The sequence below is a fragment of the Streptopelia decaocto genome, assembly GCF_964273445.1.
Source record: "Streptopelia decaocto genome assembly, chromosome: 2".
In the NCBI taxonomy this organism is placed as follows: domain Eukaryota; kingdom Metazoa; phylum Chordata; class Aves; order Columbiformes; family Columbidae; genus Streptopelia; species Streptopelia decaocto.
The window spans coordinates 44,713,280-44,739,436 of NC_138655.1; the positions used below are offsets into that span (position 1 = coordinate 44,713,280).

Genomic DNA, 26,157 nt, shown 5'->3' on the forward strand with positions numbered 1-26,157 from the left:
CTGAAGAGAGAATCACTGAATGAAGTTGTTAATTTGAGCTGCAGTATGTTTTATTATTCCCCTCCTCTTTTATTTGAAGCTCTGATTAATATGCCATATTCACAGGGTTCAGAAGGAAGAGAAAGAGAGAGAAAAAATAGATTATTGCTCAGAATTATCAGACTGTATAGGAAGCAGATTTAACCATCTCTTTGATTATCTCCGCTGGCCAGGATGAGATATGGTCTATAGTTCATGGCTCATTCCTCATAACCAGTGAGGCAGAAATGCAATGTAATGAAAATTGATCTATAGAACATATTCAATTAGCGAAATACGAGCAAAGAGATTACTTCTGAAGGAAGTGAAAATTAAGAGCGTGTACCAGCTCAAGCAGACATATAGTCAGACAGACACACGGGCATAATTTTTTTCCTCCAGGAAAGAAGATGGGGCAAGCACTGGATGCATTTACCAGGCAAAGAGTTCATTGCTTTGTCTACCTCTAAATCTTGCTGTAGAGATTCAACTATAGAAATACAGAAATGAAAATGAAAATCCATAGTTTATGATTGTGCCCTTTCACTGTTTGTCAGAAGACACATTTTGGAAAAACGAAGAGTGGTTTCACTGCTAAAAAAGAACTTGTTGCAGCATAATGTGTCTTCAGTTCTTTGGTTTTCCTTCAACTTCTGTCTGTGTAAGGCAAGGCACATCACTGATGTCCTCTTTCCTTCATGTTTTTTATTTGTAAAATGTGGTAGCAGTACCCTACAATTCTGAGAGAACTAACTCAATACGGGGAGTGCTTTGACTTCCTTGGGCAACAGGTTTGTAACAGCATGAAAATATGTTGGGGAAATAAATGCATTCCCTCTTATCTGACATGTGGATCTCTTACGTGGTCACTTGTGTGTTCTCAGCGAAGTAATAACAAACGATCTTCCCATCTGTGCAGGCTCACTGGTGTAGTACGGAAGAAAAATAACTTCTGTTGTTTAGATGAGCAATGAGAGAGCATGGAACAAATCAGGGTAAGCAAACCCTCAAGGCTAAAGCCATCATGAGCATTCATAAACTGAAACATGTTCATATAAAACATTTATGGGCTACTTTAAGAAGGGAAATCATAAACAATTGAGTCTAGTTGTAGAGAAATTATGGAGCGAAAAGGGGTTAAATGTTTCAAATAATTTTTTCATTGCAAATACCTCAAGGCATTCCTATACTTTATTTTATAAGGAAAATATTTGTTGTTCCCTTTGGGTCTGCTAAGCCATCTCCAGAGACTTCTGTTTTCCACGCCACCCCTTGTTTCAGCACCTACATATACTTACAGATTTTTGCTACAATTGTTTTCTATGACTGTATTTTTCTGACAGACTTCTAATTGAAAGCAGCACGATAAACTGTAGGAATCCTTATCTTCATAGATCCTCTATTGCTGCTGCAGAAGGTCAGTCTGTTTGCACAGCCTATTTTTGTGCTGTCCCTGAGCCACAAATGTGTCCTGCACAATCGTAAATCATAGAATCATAGAATGGTTTGGGTTGGAAGGGACCTTCAAAATCTAGTCCAACCCCCTGCAATGAGCAGGGACATCTTCAACTAGATCTGGTTGCTCAGAGCCCCGTCCAGCCTGGCCTAGAATGTCTCCAGGAATGGGGCATCACCCACCTCTCTGGGCAACCTGTGCCAGTGTTTCACCACCCTCAGTGTAAAAAATTTCTTCCTCATGTCTAGTCTCAGTCTTCTCTCTTTTAGTTCAAAACCGTTACCCCTTGTCCTATCTTAACAGGCCCTGCCAAATAGTCTGTCTCCATCTTTCTTATAGTCCCCTTTTAAGTACAGGAAGGCCTCAATAAGGTCTCCTCGGAGCCTTCTCTTCTCCAGGCTGAACAACTCCAACTCCCTCAGCCTGTCCTCATAGGAGAGGTGTTCCAGCCATCTGATCATCTTGGTGGCCTCCTCTGGCCCCTCTCCAACAGGTCCATGTCTGCCAAGAGGAAACTGGCAGTGTCTCTGCCATCCGCACCACGCAGCATCGGCACCATGGCTGCTCCCCCATGGCATGGTCTGTGGCACAGCTCCACCAGCCTCAGCGCTGGAGGCTGCTGGGCATGAGAGACACTGGCCAGAGGAGACACAGACGTAGGGAAGGTGATACCATCTTCACCCCTTCTTGTGGCTTGCAGGCATACATCTGTTCATTTTGCTCCTTTGTACTGAAGATCAGAAGAATTCATGTTCCCTGATCCCAAAAGTGGTGCCAAAAGAGCAGAAAAGCGGCACACAACAAAACGTGTGAACTAATTCTCCAGGACAAGAACATTCCAGACAAGGAGTAGGCAGGTACAGCTCCTGAAGGGAGCTGCTCCTGCTTTGTGCCAAGGTGAATTTGGTCCAAAGATCTCAGCCTTGGGCTGATCCTTCCCTTTGGTTTCATGTTCATGTCCAATGAAAGTCAGCTAGCAGCCAGAAGACTCTAAAAAGCAGCTTTAGCCTCTTCATTTTTGTGTTGTGCTTCTCCCCCTCTCTCTAAAGAACAGAAACGCCTGCCAACAGCACACAGCAAGCATGCTTGTCTGTAGCCGTCCCTGTGCTGGGATGGACTCACACATGATCTTGCGGTCACTTTGCAGCTATAAGACCAGACAACCGGTGATTTCTGTTTCCTGGCAGCGAGATGACAGTTTCTCTTGATGTGCAATTTGGTGGGAGACAGTAAAGAGCTAAAAGTGCTGCAGTGGAAGAGATCCACTCAAAAGCAGGTGTAAAATTGTGCACATTTTTAGTTCCAGGATGCTGCAGGAGCATCTAAGGACATATTTTTTAAACCAAAGCACAGACTTGGGTTAATCCAACACCTGCCTGTACAGAGCTAATGAAATCTGGTTGACACTTCTGTTACCTCTCTGCATTTGAGGTGACAGATGCTTGTTGTTTCATGGCCATGTGCCCATAGGTCTTGAGCTAACGTTTATGGAAGTCAGTGGAGGACCTTCCTCTGTCTTCAGTCATCCATGAACCAGATCTGGAGAGACACTGGGGCTGAAATTACCTCACGGCATCTTGCCTGGGAAACATATGTATCTCAGGGAGGTTGTAATTTCTCCTTGCTGAAACAGCAATGGCTGTAAGTATGCCAATATATTAACATACTTTATTATTTACAGACTTGCATGCTGGGCCAAGGTAAACACTCAGCAACTGAGTCACCTCCATCTGAACTTTTCTCTCTTGCTTGGAAATTTCACTTTACTTTCTCATGATATCTACCACCACTGCTGTGTTTATTCAGTTTGCTGTGTGCCTCAGATTAACCTACAGTTCTGATTTTTCACAGTCAATGCAGCCTTACTGACAAATGGGAGCTTCCACACCCAGCATTACTCATGCTGGGAAGAATGACTAGAAGAGCGCTTCGAGGCCAAAGGAAGAGATGCCAGGCCTATTTTCTGATCTGCTTTTATTCAAAGCAGTTCCATTGATTCTCTTCTGCTTACATAACTATTGTTGTCTGGAGATTTTGCATGAACTGAAAATAAAAGCAGCAGAAGCATCTCCAGTTTCTGAAGGAAAGATGCTCTAGGTAAGATCTTAGCACAAAGCCATATTCAAAGCGCACTGATATGCTCTCTTTTGCCACCAGTGGGGTGTGGAGGGCAAGTGGGCACAGCCTGGTTTTCTCATCAAAATCCCCCAAATTCACATTGTGATTCAAACCCAATTTTCATTCAGGCTTAGATTCCCACTGTAACAGGTACCTTGCAAGTATGCATGCAGGGATCTTCTGTTTTACCCACTCCTTGTTGGAGTTATTTAGCTGTATTTCTGTTGCAGAACCTAGAACCACTCCTAAAAGTGTGCAAACAGATGTCAGAGTAGCCAAGTGCAAAAATCATGTCTGTTTTGAGTTTGTTTTTAAAACCCAGTCTGAGCACCATGACATAAAGAATAAAGTATAGGATGATTGCCAAAGGGACAGGGAACAAGAGATTAAAAGATGAAAGGAGGAAAAGAAAGATGTCAGAGGCCCTTTAGATATTACACTGTATTCATTATACTTGAATTACATTGTATAAAGAGAAAACAAAGCAAAACGCTCCGTCCCATTGATGTGCAGTTAGTGCAAATGCAGATTTGCTGACATACCCATAGCCACGCAGACACCCAGCAGAAAATGTAGAAATAAACGTTGCCTGTAAGTATCTTGACTGTTCAAATGCTTTTAACTTGCTTAATACACCTTTTCAATCCTCCAGGTATATGACTGTGGGTGAGAACCCACCCTGCCACGGCTGTAAAGTCCATTGGGATGGCTGAGACTCTGAAAACTACAATATTAAAAAGAGGATATCGTTGAGGATCTTGGCTAACTTAGTGGTGGAAGGGAGAGTAAGCAAGGAGGACTACCTGTGCTAGTCTTTGTGTTAAGTGTTTGAGCCTAAATGTCCTTGCAGACGTCTGACAAGGCAGAGCTAAATACTTAGGCAGCCCCTATGTCCTGGCCCATGTCTCCTGACCAGTTTGTCTCAGGGTGCCCTGTCACCAGCAGCAGGACCAGTAGCGCAGCCCTGGGCAAGCTGGCAAATGCCTTGTCTTGTGCAAGTTGATAGCAAAACTCATTCAGCAGAGCTAAAATTTTTCCCAGGATGTTTTCTCAATGCTTTTCTTGAGTACATTACTTTCACAGGTATATGTTTCTTCTGCCTTCAGTCTGGTACACAACTGGGGTAGAGGAGTAAAGTTTTAGCTTCAAAGACTTTTACCTATTTCTATCACCAGTAGCTCTCTGTCATCAAGTAGAAGGAATACTCTGTACTGTATGACCTGGATATATTTTTTCTTACTGCTTATGTTCTAATGTAGTACTTGGAAAAAAAGAAGCATTCCAAAACTAGCACACTGTTTTTTAGAAGTACAGAAAAAGAAAATGGCATTAACAAGATCTTTCAAAAGAAGATATATATTTGTCTGTCAACCTTATGTACCAAAATTTCATTTTTTTAACCAAAACCTTACACCTCCTACAAGCTCATAATGTTGTCAGACCTAGAAATGTGTAACGAAGCCTTCCTCCTCACCACAGATGACTTTGTTCTGTGCATCATATGCAACTCTCAGGCCTGTCTATTAAAGACCAGTACAGTAACCTGAAAAAAAAATCATTTAAGTTGAAATGAGTAAAAGTGAGAAGTTGAGGATCAGAGAGATAATATCGTCTCTGAAAATCAGGGCCACAATTCTCTAGAACTGAATAGCTAGAATCAGTGAGAGTTTTGCACCTCTACTTCTTCACCTGTGAGAAAGAGCTAAAGCTGCTGACTCGTTCACCTCCATAGAACACACGGTGCAATAAGAAGTGCCAAGGATTAGCTCAGATATAACAACTCCTAAAGACTGATCTACGCATTCATTTAAGGACATACCAGCCTTTCCAGAGGTAGCTGCTGGTGTGAGAAGTGCTTTTACTAGGAAACTAAACTAATAATGAAAACAACAACCACAAAAAACACCCCCCAAAAAGGGAAAACCTTTCTTAGTTTATGAATTAATAGTGTTTTGTTGAATCATTTCAGTGTAAAGCTGCCAATGCTCAGGGAACATGATGTCAAAAACAAAAGGAAGAAGTAACTCCCACATTTTGCCAAACCCACTTCTCACAAAAGGCAGGATACGGGTGCCAGGAGAAAATATCTTTTTTTTAAAAAAAATCACTATTCCCAAACATTATCCTCACTGATTTGCCTTTTGTTTCTCCAGGAATGTGTCTGGAAAGTTAATGGCTGCCTGGCAGTAAGGAAAACCTCTGCTCTGTTTCCTTCTCCTGCTTGTTGAAAATCTCATTTACACACAGTTCAGACTAACGCTGGGGGAGGGGGTGGCTGGTTTTCTTTGCTAATTTTGCTCCCTAGGGTGGGAAATGATTTCTCAGAGCTAATGCGTCCTGACAGATGCAGTCATACTAGTGCTCACACTCTGCATCTTTGTTGGCCAATTGGGGTCATGGTTTGGAAAGCTGATCTCTTAATCATTTTATCTGATGGATGTCACCTACTATAAATCGACAGTTGTTTGAGGTACCGATATTGACTTGTTCTCATTGACATGGGAGACAGACTTTCTGTGGGGCTCGGTCAGGGTGTATGAGGCAGCATCGCTGTTTGCCAGCTGTCTTATCGATATAAAACTGCATTTGAATTTTTTTGGTGCCTTTGTAATTGGCAGACACCGAAGCTCTGCATAGCACAAGTGTCAGGTAGTACTGTACGTCACACCTTTTGTAGGACTTTGAACTTGATGAACTGCAAATCATAGGCAAGGGTTTACAATTCAATACTCTCAGCAAACATTGAATTGTGATAGATCAGAGTGGCTAACAAGCAGTAAAAAGTCAATATTTTCCCAGAATTCAAGTCTTCCCTTTAAGTGAAATTATTCCCTATAGTTATGAACTACATTAGTCTTTACATTTATGTACTAATGTTATTAAAAAAATCTAGAGCGTGTTCAAGGTGCAAGTCTAGGAAAAAAGCTAGAAAAATTATCTCTTCACTCTTGTCCTATTCCATACCATGTTTAGTTTGCAAATTGACTATTCAAAACTGATTATATTTGCTGACGAAAAGACAGAAGGCAAAAGAAGGGGCATGACCAGAATGTAAAAGCACCTCTTCCTTCATGTCAGAAACCAGCAGATGTCAAAATGCCCTTTGTACTTTGCAGAAATCATACCTTGCCTTCTTCCCTCCTTGCCAGCTCAGTTTTACTACAAGATTCTCGTCCTGAACTAAGATTGGACAGGGTGACATACGTGTGGCCTTAAAGTTAGTTTGCCTGGTAGGTAGTGGAGCTGTGATAATGTGGTGTCGCAGGGGGCTGTGCTCATCGGTCCCACCTCCAGGAGATGTTGCAGCAGGGTGCGTGGGGCAGCTTCAGAGTGTCTGGGTGATGCCTCCAGAAATGTCTTCACTCAGAGCCTTGATAAAGCTTGTCCCCAGTGCTCCATCCATCTGGGAGGTCCTTCCCACTGCTGAGGGCACAGTGGAGCTCCCTTGTTCTCTGGGATGCTGGCGTGTGGCAGGGCCAGGAGCTATTCAGTAGCTTTGAAAGTAAAATTGTCCTGGTGGAGGATGTGCAACAGGTCTGCAGTTGTTTTCTTCATTATCTCACTGTACGGCACAAGTAGCCGTAGAAAAAAGATCCACTGAGAAGGAGGATCTAAAAAGATGTTGTCGATGTGACAGGATTTTTATCATATATTAGCCTGAATGGCTCCATGATGTGGAATTTTACCTGGTATTATTGGAGTTTTATCTAAAAATTAAAGTAGTATTTAGTGAAGATAGAAAAGAATAAGAGCCTAGATTTGAGCTGTAGCAGTGAGATTAATGATGTAGCAGGAGCTCATAGACTAAACCCGGACTGTTTGCTGCACTGTAGGCTCCCTTTTTAGAAGTGTGAAAATACTGGAAACAGTGAGAAGACAAGCCAGAAATACATAATTTACATTACTGAAGCAAATTAATACCAGGAAGTATTTTCCCCTTACAAATAGGCCTCAAGAGATCGATCTAATTAATTAGCTTTTTGTTGTACAAACCTGACCCTTCTGCCTTCAAGTCACCACAGCAGAGAGACGACTGAGTGCAAAGGGCGAAATAAATAGAGCTGTATCAAGAGACCAAGGCTGGTGTACGCTCCAAGCCTGGGATTCGGGCCCAGGGCATCTCCTAGGACCCATAATGATGGGGTGCAGGTGGCAGCCAGGCTCCCTTGGGAGTCCTTGGGGGAATGAAGCCTTAAAATTGTCCTAAGAGCAGCTGATACAACAAGGTGGGGCATGGTGCTCTCGTTTGACAAGAATTACCGTTCAAAGCACGCAAGTGGCTAAGGCATTTCTACTGTAATTCTACAAGAAACAGAGAAATCATTGCTTTGAATAGTTATAATTGTAGGGTATTTGAGGAAACAACTAACCCTTAAAACAGTCAAAAGTGAGTGTCTGCCCTTTGCTGCAATGGCTTCGCCTGTTACTCCTTATTCTGGGGAAACAGGATCTGAGGTGGTGACAAATTGGTAGTAGGTGCAGGGTGACCACATTACTCTTGTTAAAAATACAGTGGGAGCACGACTCAAGAGACTGTAGAGAGGACAGAAACATCAGACTTCGGGGTTGTTTGGCTAAACTCAATTTGATGTGAGACTTGAAGGGGAAAAAATGTGGCTTTTCTGCTTGCCTTATCCACAGAAAGCCCTGGGACTGCAGTGGCAAAGGGAGAGGTCTCGCAGCAGGGCTGGTGCATGCCTGGCTATGGATACCCTAAGCAGTGATGTTTGACCCTGTAGATGAACTAAATCTCTCTTAATTGTTCTGCTAAAGAGTGAGGATGAACTTAGTTTGTGTATTATGAAAGATTATCATGACCCTCCCAGGAAAAGGGCTGTGCACAGTGGGGCAGAAGTCTGGTTTCTTGGTATGGGGATAATGCGTGTTAATTTTGGTATTACTGGATACTCCATGAATTTACACCTATTACTAAGCAATTTCAATATTTTCCATCATTGGTACAAAGCATGATCTAACGGCTATAAAAAACAATTACTTATACTAGACATGTCACCATCTTTGTTTCATTCATCAAGCCTCAGTGAGAGCAGTATGATCTATGGTTCCTGGGGCTCTTAATCCACTAATGAACAAGAAATTTCCTTAATATGGCCTTCCCACCCCATTAATCAAGTTTTGCTTGTTGTTATTAATTGTTGTTATTAAAAAGCTTCTTTATTCCTCCTGGAGGTATCAGGGCCAGAGTCCTTAATTCATCAGCAAGTTTTATGGCTCTTTCTGCTAGGAAACATTGCACAAGGATGTTGCACAGGGGAGGGGATGAGGAATGTCTGTGGCAAAGGACTAAGCAAAGAGTGCAATGGGATTTAGCTGTTGGGGCTATGAAGTATGCTGACTTCTGACTGCACAGGCAGAGCCAGGAGGTACATGGATAATTTGGGCATGTTCTCTGCAGCAGAGAAGAATACAGACGTTATTGACTGAACCAATTTTGGGAAACTGAATTTGGATTCAAGAGAGATTTATTGGGATTTCTTTATGAGCTAAGCAAGGAGAAATGTGACCAGAGCAGATGTGTAAGAGCAGTTTTTCCTGGTAAGTAAGAGGATGGCATAGCTGCCCAGGAAGTTGCACTGTGATCTTTGGCTCAGCGTTGCAAAGGGTGACGGCAGCACATTACACCCTGCTCAGAGGAACCACGGCAGAAATGAAACTATTTACTTATGCATAACTTAAGGTTTTACCCGCTTACTCACCAACTACTATGCTATTCCAAAGCAGTAGGTAACTTTGAAAGTCCCAAACAAAATAAGCAGGTTTAGCAAGTACACTGCAACAGCTTACCCAGTGCTAGTATAACTACTAACAGGCTGGAAGAATGCTGTTAGCATGTTACCTCACATCTGTTAACATCCTCCAGCACTGCCCAGTCTCTTGAAATCCCTCTCTCAATCCAGCAGCGACCTATTTGTACAACAACACTGAACAGTTCAGCATTTGCTTGGCTTGGGCAGACCCCTGGGGATTAGGAAATCTCTGCAACAACTTTGCTCCATGTCACAGTGCACAGAATGTGTGCAGCTCCACACCTCGCTTTCCAGGCCATGGAAAGCCAGAGGAGGATGGGTGTAACTGCAGAGGGAGGAGGCACCTGCCTTCTCACACGGCTTCTTCAGTGCAGCAACCAGAGCTGCTGGAAATAATGTATTTTGACGGTTATATTGCGCAATTTGTGTTTCAGCTTAATTTCTGTCCTTTGGTAATTATAAATAGAAACTGACAGAAAATAACACACTTGACGGCAACTCGATTCTGTTAATTAGAGTTTCCTCTTTAAAACTGAAACAAATCTGGAATGCGGAAGGCACATGACTGTCCCTTCGTTGTTCCCCCAGCCATGTGTGCACATGTACATGCACCCTCTCCCCCTCCTCTGTCTGAGTTTGACGTTTGTGGAGTTTTGGACTGATTGCATGTATACAAGTGGTGTTTATTAAAAAAATGTAATATATATTGTAATTGTAAAGTTCTCACTTCAGAACTAGTTAATGCTACTTCCTTCAACATTGTGAGTGTTCTTTCCTTTTTATCTATGTCAATGTCTTTCTGAAAAGGAAATTTTCTCTTACAACTGTTTTTCATCTGAACCCACTTTTAATCTATAAAATAATTAAATTAAATAAATATTTATTTTTTTTAAAGCTATGTTATTTTCCTACTAAAATGATGTACAAAATCGGACAGTATTAACATATGTGTCATTCAAATAGATTTTAGTGATGACCATCTAGGACAAGTATTTTTAAGTTGTGTTGTGGCTCTTTGTAATCATTCCTTCTGGTGCATCTTAGAAGCTCAAATGCAATATTTTTAAAAAGAAAAATCTGTCTGCCATTTTTTTTCCCTGTGACCTCAAACAGTGGTGAAGCCAGATCTGTTCTCCTCCGCTTTTGCAGATTCCGGTTGGCTGGGAACCTCAGTTTTCACAGGTGATAGTAAGTGCTGTGGTCTATAAACTTACACAGAGGCGCCATGAAACATTAATTTATCCCTGCATTAAATTAGACATTTGAGAAAATAAATGAACAAATGACTTTTTCACATTTGCGCCTATGCTCTTCTACTCCCAATTTGTGCTGGAGGGGACTGTAAGCTTGGACAAGTTTACATTCTCAGCCCCAAGAATTTACAGGCTGCCTGGAAGCTCCTTTCCTTCTTCATTGCTCAGTCTTGAGGGTCCTCTGAAGCTGTAATTTCTCCAGCTTTCCAGACACTCAAATTTTTGAGACTCGACAAGAGGTTAACATCTCATGCAGAAAACAAAGACACTCTTGAGGAAGAAAAGTTTCAAAGCCATGGAAGTCGATGCCTTCACTGAACCACAGAAAGAGCAAAAGGCATGGGTAAAAAATAATTAATCTTTTCTCTTTCAGAGGTCACAGCCTATGTCTTGAGTCCTGCTGAACTTCACCATTAAGTTATACTTGGGGATGGAGAAGGCAGTAGACGTGGCTGTGTGGAGGAAGGTTGTGATTCAGGACCAGGTTTCCTGCAGCTATGGTGGAGAATGTCATCCTGGGGAGCTCATCAGGGTGCACTTAAGGCAGATATTTAGCCTCAAGCTGAAGACAGCACATGGATATGAGCACATCAAGCCTCCTGGTTGCTGAAAGGAAGCAGGATCAGCCACACAGGACCAGGGTTGCTGTCCCAGGGGTGTGAGAAGGCAGTTCTGACCCTACCATGTCCCACCGGTGAGGTGAGACAGGTCAAAATGCAAGTGGTGTGGATTAAGTGGGACCTGGAGGAGGACCTCATGGAGAAAGAATGGACCTGTACTTGGAGATGTTCGGAAGAAAAAGCTCACTAGGTTAGGAAGAAATGCAGCAATGACAGCAATAATGATACTTTTTGGCCATAGATTGAAAAGATAAGACAACAGTCAGGTTTTAGGTATGACTTTGTGCTTAAGGACAATGCTTTAAATATCCCTGATGTCTTCGTTTTCACTTTGCCAACAAAAAAACTCAGGGAAATGCTTCAAAATAATTCCAAAGTGTTTTTTATTCTTTCCTGCTCTCATTCACCACTGCTCATTAGTTCCCCTGTTTCCACCAAAGACCTGGAAGGACACAGAGCAAATCATGGGACCAAGATTTCACACCAAGCGGCAGAGTAACTGGGGCTGCAGGGTGGAAGGAGAGGATGGCTGAAAATGGTGCTGCGTGCCAGGGACTTGGCTCACATCACGCCTGGATTATTGTCTCTACATGCAGTGAAACGGGCTGTTCAAAAATCTCAAGCCTAATGTCATGCCAAGAATCTGTGCTTGCTGGGTTTTTTTGTTTGTCACGAAAAATGTGACACAACTCTTCCATTCCTAAAATTATTTTATACGGGAAAGCCCTTATCTGCAATAAATAAACCCCAGTCTTTTGAGTTTACTTCACCGCATGTTTGTTTTTTTTTCTTGAATTCTTCCAGTTTTACAACTTTGCTACCTAATTTCTGCTTTACTAGGTGAAAAAGCCAGGATACAGCTGTTAGTGGAAATGCAACAGGCTTTTTTTGAAGACAGATGGGCTGATGGCTACTGTAAAGAAATACATACAAGATCACGTCTTTCTGTATTTTCTGTTGTTATTTGAATGGGGTTTGCATTTGCCCTCTCTAACTTCCATAGCTGCAGATTTCACCTTTTAATAAACAATTATTTTTTTTTCCTTTTTCACATCTGTTGGATGCTACTTTTTAGATTCTCTAGAAAAGTAAGGAAAAGCTGAAAATTTCCCCATACTCTATGGCCCAACAGCCTATCATATTGGGTTTGATCCCATGCTTCCAAAAATAAGAGCTTTATCTTTTAGATCAGTGGATAATGGATCAGGCAAATATTCTTCTATGAAGACTGGACTTGTATTGATTAAATTTTCCAAGACATATTATGTCACATGTAAATAAGTATAAATAATATCAGTAGGGTATAAATAGTGTTAATTTCAACTAAGACAGAAAGTTTAAACCCTGTTGATATACACAACAACTAATATAAAGAAGACTTAGATCTTCAGTAGGTCCTTGCCCTGGTTTCTACAACATGTATCTATCCTCCTATAGTTGAAAATGTGAAAGATATGCACACAAATTAAGTCTCAGCTATGAGAGAGATTACTTCTTGCATGACAGGTTGTAGCACCCCTATTTAGTACCAGATCTTCATGGATTGTAGGTTTTATGAGATTTCAGACCTTGCCTGACTTTGAGTTCAGACAGCAAATATACAGCACTGAAGGGAGAAAGATATGGGCTATGACTGGCCAGGGTGGGTATCTTTAATTTTCACAGTGTGACTTCATTTATGAACATTGCCAACTTTCTGCTGAAAACAAGTGCTTCCAGAACAACAATTTTGCAGCTTTACAGAGGGGAAAAAAAATCACACTTTCAAACAATGCCAGATTTTTAAGAATATTTAAGACCTCTTTTAGGATTGCATTGTATGAGAAAGACCTAATCTTCAAAAACATGTGTACGCTACCAAAAATACTTAATATACCTGCAATTTACTTATGCTAATGTAACCAGAAACATATTGTAATTATAAAAAGGTGGAATCCCTTTAAAAAATAAAAGGATTCTGCTCTATGGCATTGCTCTTGCTAATAATTTCCAAATTAAATTTACATAACAATATTTCTTTTCAGACTGCTGGTCCAACAAATCAAGCTGCAACATTTCTGGTTAAGCTTTGATCTGCAAGTATTCTGGCACAGTAATTTAGCTGTCAGTTTTGGGGCTGCGGGAGCATAATTAGGTTTATGCAGCTAAAGACACGTCCACATGCTTCTGTGGGAAATTTAGATGAGGGGAAGTGCTGGGTTGGGCTAAACTTGCTAGAATTCAGCCCAGAAATTCTGGAGCAGGCTTGGATATCTCTGTAGCCATACAGTACATTGAAAATAGGTTTTCCTGGAGTTACAGATTTGGTAGTGCTAAATGGTAACGAAATATATTCATAGGTCATAAAGAATAAACATTTTCATTGCTGCTGTGACCTTCAGGAAAAGTTCTTTCTCAATCAGTGGATCTGTACTAGTGCTATTTCAGTCAAGAAAGCATATCTTGCTGATACTCCAAACAGCTACTATCTGTTTACATCTTAGAAGTAAACTGGCCTGAAGAACCACCAGTTATGTTTACTGATACTTCATGTCAGCAGGTGACTGTCACTTTGTCTTTTTATGCGTTATTTATGTGTTTTTCCTCTTAGTCTAGAGCATTCCACACCCGCAGGAGGAGAGAGACCCACTCATGAAATTTAACAAGGGCAAGTGTAGAGTCCTGCATCTGGGCAGGAACAACCCCAGGTTCCAGTATAGGTTGGGAGATTACATATTAGAGAGCAGTGTAGGGGAAAGGGACCTGGGGGTCCTGGTGGACAACAGGATGACCATGAGCCAGCACTGTGCCCTTGTGGCCAGGAAGGCCAATGGCATCCTGGGGTGTATTAGAAGGGGGGTGGTTAGTAGATCGAGAGAGGTCCTCCTTCCCCTCTACTCCGCCCTAGTGAGACCACACCTGGAATATTGTGTCCAGTTCTGGGCCCCTCAGTTCAAGAAGGACAGGGAACTGCTGGAGAGGGTCCAGCGTAGGGCAACGAAGATGATTAAGGGAGTGGAGCACCTCCCTTATGAAGAAAGGCTGAGGGAGCTGGGTCTCTTTAGTTTGGAGAAGAGCAGACTAAGGGGGGACCTTATCAATGTTTATAAATATATAAAGGGTGAGTGCCATGGGGATGGAGCCAGGCTCTTCTCGGTGGCAAACAATGATAGGACAAGGGATAATGGGATCAAGCTGGAACACAAGAGGTTCCACTTAAATTTGAGAAGAAACTTCTTCTCAGTGAGGGTGACAGAGCACTGGAACAGGCTGCCCAGGGAAGTTGTGGAGTCTCCTTCTCTGGAGACATTCAAAACCCGCCTGGACATGTTCCTGTGCGACCTCACCTAGGTGTTCCTGCTTCAGCAGGGGGATTGGACTAGATGATCTTTTGAGGTCCCTTCCAATCCCAAACATACTGTGATACTGTGATACTGTGATGTTTGGTGTGGTGGGGACCTGACTTCCACTGCAGCAGCTGTGCACTCTGGAGATGCAAAACCAAGGCCAGAAGGTTTGGTGGCCACTGTGTGGTAAAATCAGGACCCTCAAACCAGTGAGATATCACAGCTACAGTGCCACAAAAGCAGTCCTGGTGCCTGAGCTGTGAACCAAGGAAAGGCAGTTCCTGGGGTGCAGAGGGCTTCCACCTCAAGGGGTACAGCTGGCGTTGTCTTGCGGGGCTGGCAGGAGACATGTGCAGCGCAGCTCTCACCTTTGCCTGGTGAGGAAGCGTTCATCCTATTGTACGGTGAACATGAGAAAAATCCGACACACACAAGCTGGATAGGATAACCTTGTATTGTGTCTGACTCACCCTGTGCAGTCTGGAATGTCGCTGTTTATTTAACATAACAAGAACAAACTCATTGGTGTACCTGTGCCCTCTGTCCGTGCTAGGGATTGTGCAGAACCAAGCACGTAAAGCTGGCTGAAGTGAGTAGGGGAAATGCATCCGCAGGGGATCTGTGTTTCTAGGCCATCGTTAGACAATGAATGTCCAAATCAGCACGACGACGTAAATACAACAAACCAAATTTGAGACGTCTTCACTCCTGCATCCTTAAACAGGCTTGTTTATTTCTCTAGCTCATAACTCTTAGAAACAAGCCCCTGAATTTTAAATGCAGATACCTAGGCAACAGGCATAATGCAGATACTCAACAAAATTCAAGCCTTGACTTTCCCAGCTTTGTTTCAAGTGTGTTGGCTTAAGTTTCATTGGTCAAGTTCTACATTCAGAAGTGAGAGAATAAGTATTATCACTGTACAGACAGTCTATGGTAAAGGACGTGGGAAGGAACTGCTATAAGGGTTCTTCCTCTTTGAATTATCACACAGCCTGTTGTGAAACCTCACCCCAGAGTAAGGCTGGCTCATGCTTTCTGGAGGCCAGGAGCTTTTTTCTGTCTCATCTGTTAGGTGACTGAAGACATGAACACCATTTCCATCTTGTAGAAGGTTTCAGCTGCCAGCAAAAACATGCTGTATTTATTCATCAGGTTTTATTAAAGGCTTGACCAGATGCGGTCCTGCTATCAACTGGAGAGAGCTATTGGGGCAAACTTCTGCCTGCTGTCCCTCAGCCGTACCCCATGGCCCAGCCACGGCAGCAGCACCTGCTGCTCAGCAGTGTTCACCGAGGAGATGAGATGTGTCGCCACTGGCAGTGCAACACGTAAGGAATAACAAATTGCTTCCCAAGCAAGCAGTAGCTGGCCACTAAATAGCTACGAAACCAGGGAACTGGTTTTCATTTGATTTTAGTCCTCTGGTTTTGCTCCTGTTAGGTTAAGTGATAGATCCCCAGCTAAACATAAGACGGTTTAAGTTTTCTGCTTCCAGATGCCATCAATCTTGGTAATCCCCACTTGCAGCCAAACCCAGTTAGTTTTTCTGTTGATGATCACTTTGCCAGACAAATAACCATTGCTAGAGCTGTGCAGACTTTGTATAACCTCTATAAAACCAGTTTTTAATTGGCTAACGGATGTCTTTCTGCATACGTTTCTCACAATTGCGACCTTAGGAGGGTGTTCTGCATTCCGCCTTCTTGCATTTATACATGAACTCAATTAATTTGCGAGAGCTTAGATTCAAAACATAGCAGAAAATGTGTTTCTGGTGAAGTGTTCTCCAATAAGCGTGTGACTCAAAGCGAGTGATGAGAGGATTCCCTGGAAGCAGTGCTCCCTCGAGTACTAATTACCATCTGCAGTAGCTCCAATATTGGCCTTTCAGCTGAAACAAACAGGGCTCGAGCCCTCCGTCTGCTGGGCCACCCAGAACTGCGAGGGGCTCTGGGCAAACGAGCTGAGAGCAAGTGTGCATTGATGGGTAGCAAACGTAAAATCGGCCTTGGAGAGCACGTAATGCCATTTAAAAATACTAGAGTACTACTTTGCTATTTTGTAGAGAAGGCAATAGGGTGGCTTTTCAGAGCTGAGGTCTGTCAGCAGAGTTCCGAGTTTAGTTGTGTCTACATTATATATAATAGATGGTGATGAAAGCTGCTTCTTACAGCGCAAGTGCCTGCCTTTTCACATGGAGATAGCCCTAAAAGAAGTCCGCAGACAAAAGTGTAGATCTTCAAGGCTTTTTAAGTACCTGATTCCTACTGATAGCAGCAGTGTTATGTGCATAACATCACTGGGGATTTAAGGCTACTGTCAGTGGCATTAAAAACAACAAAGCAAAAAACGAAAAAAACTGAGTGTAATTGGACTAGGCAACAGTGAGGGGTGCAGGGGAGAGGTAAATCTGTGGGGCAGGGGGAGGAACAAACACTTTCAGTGAAAGTGGTGAAGAGATTTGGATTGACAAAAGAAACGTTTTGACCTGAGCGAGAGATCCCACCCATGAGACACTCCAGTCTGGGCCCCATGGCGGCCCTGGTGGGAATTGGGACAGGAGGGCAGAGAGAGATGCTCGCCGAGGGTGAGAAACCTGCTTCTCAGGGACCTGCTCTGTGAGGAGGTACCCAACGGCTCCCTGCTTTTGGGGAGGTTTCAGGCAAACCTTGTTTCATGCTGGAATGAGCCTGGAATGACAACAGAAGCATGAGGACAGGTGTTTGCGCAGGTGAGGTCCTGCAGTCACACTGAGGTTCCCATGGCGGAGGGAGAAGGAGAAGGGGGAAGAAAAGGAGAAGGAGGAAGAGGAGGAGAAGGAGTAGAGAGGCTCTGTGCCCCAGGCTGGGGTGAGGGGAGACTTTCAGGGATCTGGGGGATGCGAAGACCAGAGGCTGAGAAACGTAGGTACGCACGCTTGCACCCCTCAGATTGGAAAAAGCTTTGACCCATATTTTTTTTACACAGGAATACAACGAGAGGGGGCAAAAGCAAACTCAGCAGTAATAAGAAAACCACTCAAAACACGTACACACAGGGTGTACGAGCCTCTTTTCCTAGAGGCCACCCGAGCTGCATGCAGTGCTGGGCTGTAACAAGAAGATGAGAGAAAGTTAAGGGAGGCCTTTATGGCTGACAATTTGCATAACAAGCAGCAGGCCTCACACATCTGCCATCTGGCCACTGCTGAGCATTATGTAAAAAACATTAAGTCATAAGGAAATTAATTTGCTGGTGGTAAATTATGTTGTATGAAACAGCAAACTACACTCTGCAGTGTCGCACACTGATGACAAAATGCACCGTGGCCTCCTGCATTTCCTTCCAAGTAATGGAACAGCAACTACTCTTTCACATTGCCTGTGGTTTTAGTCTTTATTATCTTCAAGCTGCATTAACCATCCTGTCTCAAAGCTCGTGTGATGGGACCACACAATCCCTCTGCTACCCTGTGCACATCCCCCAGCCTTATCCTGGGAGGTTGCTCCCCCATAACAGCCATTTCTAGGAACCTCCAGACTTGTGGGCCATCAGGAAAGCTTATTCCAGTCTGGGACCTGTTCACCATTGGGTTTTGTACCTCTCTCAGGGGAACTGGAAGGTGGTGGGAGCCACAGCTTAATTCTGCCGCTTTGCCTTTTGCAGCCCAAGGCATGTTATTGCTGTGCTGGCCGTGTGGGACGGCTGTCCTAATCCTCAGACAACTCAACCGGTGGCAATCACCCAGGAGAAAGCAAAGGGGAATCCTTAATCTGCGGATTATCTGCGGTATTAGACAGGATGATCCCGAAGCATATGAAATTCTTCAGTGCATTTTTTTCATTGTGGAACAATAGAGGAGATTTCTCTTCCCACACCACTTAGCCTGTTTCTGCAATGGACTCGGCTTCGTATTCCTGTGATGTTCTCTTAAAAGGTTTCAGCTGAAACTAAGGGCTGCGTGAAAGGGAATACACAGCTGTTGAGCAACAGGCCTGCCACACAAACATTGGAAGAGCAGCCATAGATCCACGTGCTGCTGCATGAAAACTCCCAGGCGCTTTTAGAAAGTTCCGGATGTTTTCAGTCACCCAGTTCAGCACTGATGCAGCCAAGGTGACAACTTCCCAGATCCACTTACTTTTTTCATTATTATTTTTATATTTAATTTTAATTTTATTATTATTTTTATTTTGTTTCTTTTAGCAAATGAAACTGACTTGGTTCTTCCCATATACGTTTATTTGCCTTCTAGGGAGCAAAAAGTACCTACAGTAACCAAGAGTTAAAGAGGAAAACAGCCTTTGACTACGAATTAGCTTTCACTGGCTCCTTTGTTCCCCAAAGGCCATAGGTTGACTGTGGGTTAGGAGGAAACACAGCAATTTGGAATTATGCATGGATAAAACAGAGTTATCCTCAGGAGCTGATGATATGTCATCATATATTACAAGCCTCTGGATATGAATTTGGACTGGGATTGTGGAGGCAAAGTTCAGCAGATCCAGCAAATAATTTACAGTGAAAAATCATCATCTTTATTGAAGAATGTCAGCATGCAGACAGGGGAATTAGGGCAAATAAACCCTGGTGATTTATAGGTTACCACAGCAGCCAGCGTTGAAGGAGGAGGCAGTAGACTGGGTTTTATCTGCTTCCCAAGATCCTGGGATATGTGGTAAGTAGACAGAGGATATTTTTGGTGTGTCACTACTGCTTTCCCTCGAAGTGACCCCATGCTTGGGATCCATGGAACAGGACTTCCGAAGCCAAAATAAGCCACAAACACGATGCTCCATAGATTACTTTTAAAAATCTTTTTAATGAAGAAATAATTCCATTCCAAAATATAGACACACAATTAAATAGTTTAATCACTTCAAAATATAACATGTCCCCAGTAGGTTCCAACACACACACACAAAACAATACTTAACAGCAATACAAAAACCCCATACAATAGCAGTTCTGTTACAATACCAATGAATATCGTGACATCTTTAGTGTCTCTGTATCTGTCTCAAGTGGTGTCAAGTACAGTAGTTTTAAAAATGTCTTACAGTTAGTAGCCTCAAGATGTAACTCTTCATACAGGTTTTTTTTTTGGTTCAAAGGTAAAAATGCCCTTTTGTCTTCAGGACACAGTGGAGTGCTTGTTGTTCACAGCTCCGTCTGCTGAATTGAACCAACGTGATTACAGCAACCCGAGGTTGCAATATTTACAAGGTCTATCTACAATAATTGCCAAGAACCAATAAGGATGGGAGAAGATGACTAAAAGTAAAGGTGGACACACTTATGATAAATTATGATGCAACAATTTGGCTCATGCATATAAGAAAATACATATTATATCACAACAAAGGCCACACACCTTTTTATGCAATTTAGTTAACATTACTACTTACAGACAACCCATTCTCCACCTTCGCTTTGGACATTCGAGGACCCTATACATCTTCACATCCCTGTCTCCTGATTCCAAACCACTGGTTTCCCTCCAGTGACAGTAAAACCACCCAGAGTTTTGACTGCTGTGGTGGGTCATTGGCAGCTAAGAAAAGGCCCACGCCAGGGACCTCTTCTGTAACTCATTTAATGACCACAAACCACAACCAAAATAATATTCGACAAGCAGACAAAGACCAGCTGGGCAAAAATGCAGCCAGCTTAACAGTTGGAAAATGCTTAAAACAGATATTTGGAGAACCAAGTAAGAGGTGCTTCAACTCAGAGCTCCAGGGTGTAGGGGACCCAGAGCTCTGCTGGGGATCACCTTATTGACACCAGCCTGAGAGAAAGGCGCTTGATCCATCGATTTTTTTCCCTACTCCTAGTCTGGGAGCCCTTCCAATGGATTTATTCTATTGCATCTATTTTAAGCACAGCGATAGCGAGCACGCAGACACTGAGGTGATGGGAGGGATCTATTACTCTGGGTACAGTTAAACATGACATGGGTTGGATTAGTCAGCCATTGCATGTAGCTGTGTTCTAGCTTGTTTTCTCTCTGTTCAGGAAATGCTTGCCTGGAATCCTGAGCTGACAGCAACATCTACAGCTTCACTGGAGTAGCTTTAAACATGGAGTGCTAGGCACTAGTGGAGGCTCACCCATTCCTGAGAGGAGGTTGGAGGAGGGGGCATGGGAGGGTACGGTGCCTGCCTTGCCAGGATGGCACATACCCCAGGAGCAAAGACCAGTGATGGCAAAAATGAAAAGCTTACACGGAGATATCTAGATGCCTTACTATGCACTTAGATCTCTGAGACCAAGCCCAGATATACAAGGAGATGCGGATGAAAGATCTATTATTATATTATACAATATGTAAGTGAAAAATGGCAGCAGCTCTTTCATACAGATACTCATACCCTGACACACAGCGCCCAGGGAAACAGCCACGAGCTGAGAGCATGCATGCAAACAAGCGGACTTACTGGGTCAATCTCATGTCAATACGGCAGTGCACATCCATGTCACCACGAAAGCAAGGACAGCAAAACCATGTTAACCTGCTTCAGATGGGTATCTCATCACTTGCTGTAGGTGTACTGTGCTGGTGTGAAATATCTGTATGAAACACTGCTGTTTTCAGGGCTGTTAGACAGTGTCACTTCAGGTCAGCCAGATACTGGTAGCTGTAAAATTAGGGCAGTAAAATGACATTAGCGCAGAGGTGGCCCCGAGCTATCACACTGCGCTTCTCAGGGGGGATGTGCGGCCAGCACGTAACGTTGCCCCTGCTCCTGCCCAGCTTCTGATCTGGCTGCTCCTGACCCAGCTCTGATGTCTCTGCATGGCAGGGCTTTGTGCCAGACAGGTGTCACCTTTATTTCCAAGCAATATGCTGTGGGGAGGACATTCCAGCTGGTTAGTGTCAATCCCTGCTTATGAGTATCTGTGGGTTTGCAGTCACAGCCGAGCAAATGCTCTTTAGCTAGCAGTCCCACTGCCTCGTCCAAAACAGCCAGGTAAGTCCCCACTCTCCCGAAATAACGTTATACTTGAGAAGTACTAAACTAGACAAAACTCCAATTGCCTGTCCTTTTGAAAAAATCCACCGCTTCTCTTGTGCTTTTCCCTGACGGCTATTTCTCCATCCAGCTCTGAAAGAGTCTCACTACACATTTCCAAGAGTGCATGCAGAACATCTGGTGGCTGGCTAAGGCAATACACATTCGGAAAGAAAAAGAAAACAGTCGCAAGCGCACTTTAAGCCTGTACATTTAAAGCTGAAGGCCTCGAAAATAACATAATGGGGGGGAAGGGGAGGAGGAGAAGGGGCAGAGAGATGGAAAGAGTCGGTTTGTTGAACACATGCTTACCAAAGCTAAAACATCGATGAAACAATACCATGGAGGATTATACATAACATCAGTCAGTTCAGGGATCTTATGGCACCTGTGGTTTATAAACAGCTTTAGCAACGAGTATTTCAAAACATAGTTCACAGTTTTAAGAAGATCTGTGCTGATTTAAAAACTAGATTCTATATCATTTGAATGTCACCTTTTGTATATGATATCTATTTGGAAAAAAAAATATTTACACTAACTTCTATGGCTGATTTGTTAGATTATTTTGAAAGAAACATTCCTAAGTTACACATTAGCCCTAAATTAGAGACGTTTTTAATTATTATTATTATTAATTATATTATCATTATTATTTTAGTACATTTTGTATAAGTCTTAATTTAAAGACTTGCAAACAAATTGCAAATATAGTCTGGTAGTTTGTTTTTTGGGCTACTAGATATATACACTCAGGAGTATAATCATTCAGCGTTAAATGCATAATTGTAGCTTTTTATTTCTTCTGTGGAAAAAATGTACAGTGTATAGTAAACTGATCTACTCAAATCTCAAAGTATTCAGAAATCAAATTTCTATCTATAAACAGTATTGTCATTGTAAACTGAACAGCTTCAATATCATGTGCAAAGGGTTTACGTGTGTTATTAATACTGCCATCCTTTGTAATAGCAGTAGGTACGTACGTCAGTCTGTTTTCTTCACTGGTGATGAGCCATGTTACAGAAGATGTAGCTAATATAAGTTAGCTTTAAACAAAAGTCTTGTTGTCAAAAACACACATCTACAAACTACAACTCTTAGAACAAAAGTACTGTGCTACAGTCCTCAGAACTTAGTTATGTGATTTTTTTGTCAAGAGACGCTGCACCTCTTGGTTCCACTCTTCCGTGAAGTTTGCAGCTGAGTTTTCTTCATCGTCCGTCCGAAAGCAGCTCTCCTCATCGTCAGTTCTCACGTAGCTCTCGTTGTCTGTCTGACTGCAGCTTGCCTGCCGAGAAATGTTTAGGGAGAGGTTTTAAAGAGTGCTGGTTTCAGATGCTGCACCCACGCAGGCAGAGCAAGTAAAGCCTCTCTGCCAGCTGCTTTATTGAGAGAAAAAAGGAGGAGCCGGCCAATTCCTGTGGTTATCTCTGAAAAAGTTAAAAATGTGAAAAAGCCATTGTACCCAGGGGAGCCACAGGTATTGGAGCTGTAAACAGAGACTGATGGGGCACATGGAGCTTGGAAACTCTTCCTACCCTGGGTGAGAAGGCAGCTGCCAGCTCTGCTGTGGGACCCTGGGCTAACTCTGCACTGACACAGATGTGCAGATGTTCCCATTTTCCCCTTACATGTTGCTCTATAAACAGGTTATTGGTAGCAAGTCCACGAATTATTCCCCTTGTGCACAGTGTTCAGCCACTCAGTGAAGAGTCACCATCATGAGCCTCCCCTCGTGTTTAAATGTCTCACCCTTGATTTACCTGCCTGGGTATGTTTTACTGTGACTGAAACGAAATGTAGTTACTTAAAAGGATGATTCTGGGTGCTACAGCTCATAAACAGCCTAATCTGCTGATGCACCACTTTCTCCTTGGTGCTCCTCTGTACCCTGAAGCATCAGTCAGTATCTTAAGTTCTTACACCAGAGGCATCAAAGTTTTAGTTGGTAATGGAAAATGCTTGATAGGTGACTGCTGCTCTTTCTCAGAACTATGTCAGGATCTACAGTCGGGTAATATTGTAAACTTCTGCTTTGGGCATATTTATCGTAAAGGCACTGTTGACAAACTTGATTCTTTCAAAGTTAAGGAGCTCATCCTTTTTCTCTTGAAGTACCTTCAGACAGAAAACCAATTGGCATTGCATGCGATGTGATAATAACTGCATAAAAGATCAAACCCTAATGACAAGAATTCTTCTGCACTCATTTCAGGCATAAAGCTGGTCTACAAGAAGAGAGATGAAATGCAAATTACTTCACTAAAAAAGAGTTAAATTAAAGCTGATGAATGAAGAAAGGTCAGGTAGTTTAGCGTGCTTCTTCTCCTTCCTGACACCATCTGATTGTATTAATTATTCAAACACAAATGCTTCCATCTGATTCCTTAATACCTAAGTATGTCAAATGGTATGATGATCTTAATTTAGTATCTCCTTCTATCAAGCAGTTACAAAAGACCTGGCATTAACATTTTGTTGATAAATGGAAAGGAAACCCGCACTGCAAGGCTAATGAGAGGTTCAAGAAAAAATTTGAGGTACATTTTAAATGAGTATTTTTAAAAAATCAGACATGCATCTTCACCACTTAAGTCTGCAAACTAATTTGAAAATCTTAGTAAAGGAACATTTTGCTCTTCACTGTTCAGCCAAAAAATGCAAACAAAAGGTGTGCAAGAGGTCAGTTCTCAGCCGTCTGAGACTGATTTTTATTGAACCAGTTTCAGGGTTATGTAAATATAGGTACATCTTGCATTTTTGATGGTATCATTAGAAACCACGAGAGCAACATAAGAGTGGCTTGTGAAATACTGGATGCATTAAGATGCATTTACAGTTCTGCTAAGTACTTGGGTTTGTTTCAAATTTTTTGGATAAATCACTTCTCTTTGGTGGAGTGTGGAGAGGTTATTCTACATTTTCTCAAGGCTTCTCTTTGCTCCTCAGCCAGCACTGAGATAGAGAGATTTTCATGCAAGAAATAATGAGTACTAATGAACCTCAGAGCTATAAATTCATTGCAGCATTTTGGAAATGCCAGAACTAATTCCAAGTTAAGACTCATATGTTTTGTCATGCTACAAAACTTTTTCTTGACCTTTTACATAGCTTAATCCATGGGTTATTTTCTGCTACTTATCATTCAGTGATTTTCAAAAACCATCCCTATCACTTATGTAATTTGAGAATTAAATTCACAAAACTAAAGCTGCTTCTTCCCAGTTAGCTCAGTCACAGTTCTTTTACAGCTTTTTTTACGCCTACATGCTAAGAAGAGGAGGACTTAAGGAGAAAAATAAAGATGAAACCCAAAATAGAGCTGAGTGAATGTAGCAGACATTTTTGAAAATTACTGTGCTGTCAGTCTGCTGTTATTTTCAAACGGAATAGTCCACATCATGCTGGTTTTCATGTATTTGTTCAGAAGAAAAACCAAACCAAACCAAACCAACCAACCAAAACCACAAAACCAAAAACAAACCAAAAAGAGATGCTGAATCATTTGACTGTGCTATGGATGTAAGCAGCTCATCTAGTGCCTCCATCCTCCAGCTTCACCACCACATCACGGACTTAGGAGGAAGAGGCTGAAGAACTGGGTTTGCTGAGGCAGAGGTGGCAAGGGAGGGTCACTTAGTGGTTATGTGGGGGGTAGTTACAATGGTAACAAAGCCAAAATCTTCTTGGTAGTGCTGGAGCACAAAAAAAGGACAAAAAATACGAGCTTCATTTTGGGAGGTTCAGGATGGACATTAAGAAAAAAAACCCACATGAGAAGGGTGGCACTGCAGAAGAGAGGGATGCCCAAAGAGGTGGTGACATCTCCATCCGCGGAGGTTTTCAGCCTTTGCTAGACAAAGCCATGGCTGACATGGTCCTGTGTTGGAGCTGCGTCAGGTGGGAGAATGGACCAGATGACCTCCCAAGGATCCAACCAACCCATGCACCTACACCTACACTGATGGGGGTGACCTCCCCATCTCCTGGAATGAAACCCCACACTAGGAATGAACCATGGTGTACGAGCTTTAAATGCAGCCAGTCAACTCTGACTAGCAGTTTGGGGTCCTACGGCCGAAGGGAGGCCAGGGCATGGCTGGAAAGGGGACCTCAGGCAGCGGGCACAGCAAATCTGAAACCCAGACATGCAGTCACTGTGGGCTCATAACCTGACTTGGACCCTGGGCTACAGACGTTGCACCCCATCTTTCCCAAATGGTAAATGGCCAGGTTCACGTCACAAAGGGCTGAGAATGTCAAGTGGCCAGTGAAGCGCACACTAGCTCTAAAATCTTATTTTCTTCCCAGAAAAAACAGCGATGCAGGACAGATGCATCTTCACAGCACCCAAAGGAAGCGTCTGTGCCCTTCGGCTTAACCAACAGCCCTTCACACAGCGGCACACCAGCCAGACTGGGCTGGTCACACCATCTCTGGCCCACGGGTTTTACCACCTGACATTTAGCAATATTCCTCATCTCTGCTGGTAAATATGAAAACAGAATTTGGAGAAAAAGGAAAAAGGTGAGAAAAACATGAAAGTTTGCTGGAAAAACAGCAAAGTTGAATAAATAATAATTTAACAATGCATTCA

The 26,157-nt window shown here is 42.8% G+C and overlaps 1 protein-coding gene across 24 annotated transcripts in view; it reads right to left on the reverse strand.

Moving 5' to 3' along the window:
- Positions 1 to 19,343: 19,343 nt before the first annotated feature.
- The window catches only part of DTNA (dystrobrevin alpha), a 230,317-nt gene continuing 223,503 nt past the window's right edge, over positions 19,344 to 26,157 (reverse strand). For all 24 annotated transcript variants that reach the window (XM_082043803.1, XM_082043805.1, XM_082043791.1 and 21 more), the window contains one exon: positions 19,344 to 22,848. Coding sequence is in view for 1 of the 24 variants with exons in the window: in XM_082043804.1 (XP_081899930.1) it covers positions 22,693 to 22,848 (156 nt within the window). In the remaining 23 variants the exon portion in view is untranslated. The remainder of the gene's footprint in view (positions 22,849 to 26,157) is intronic.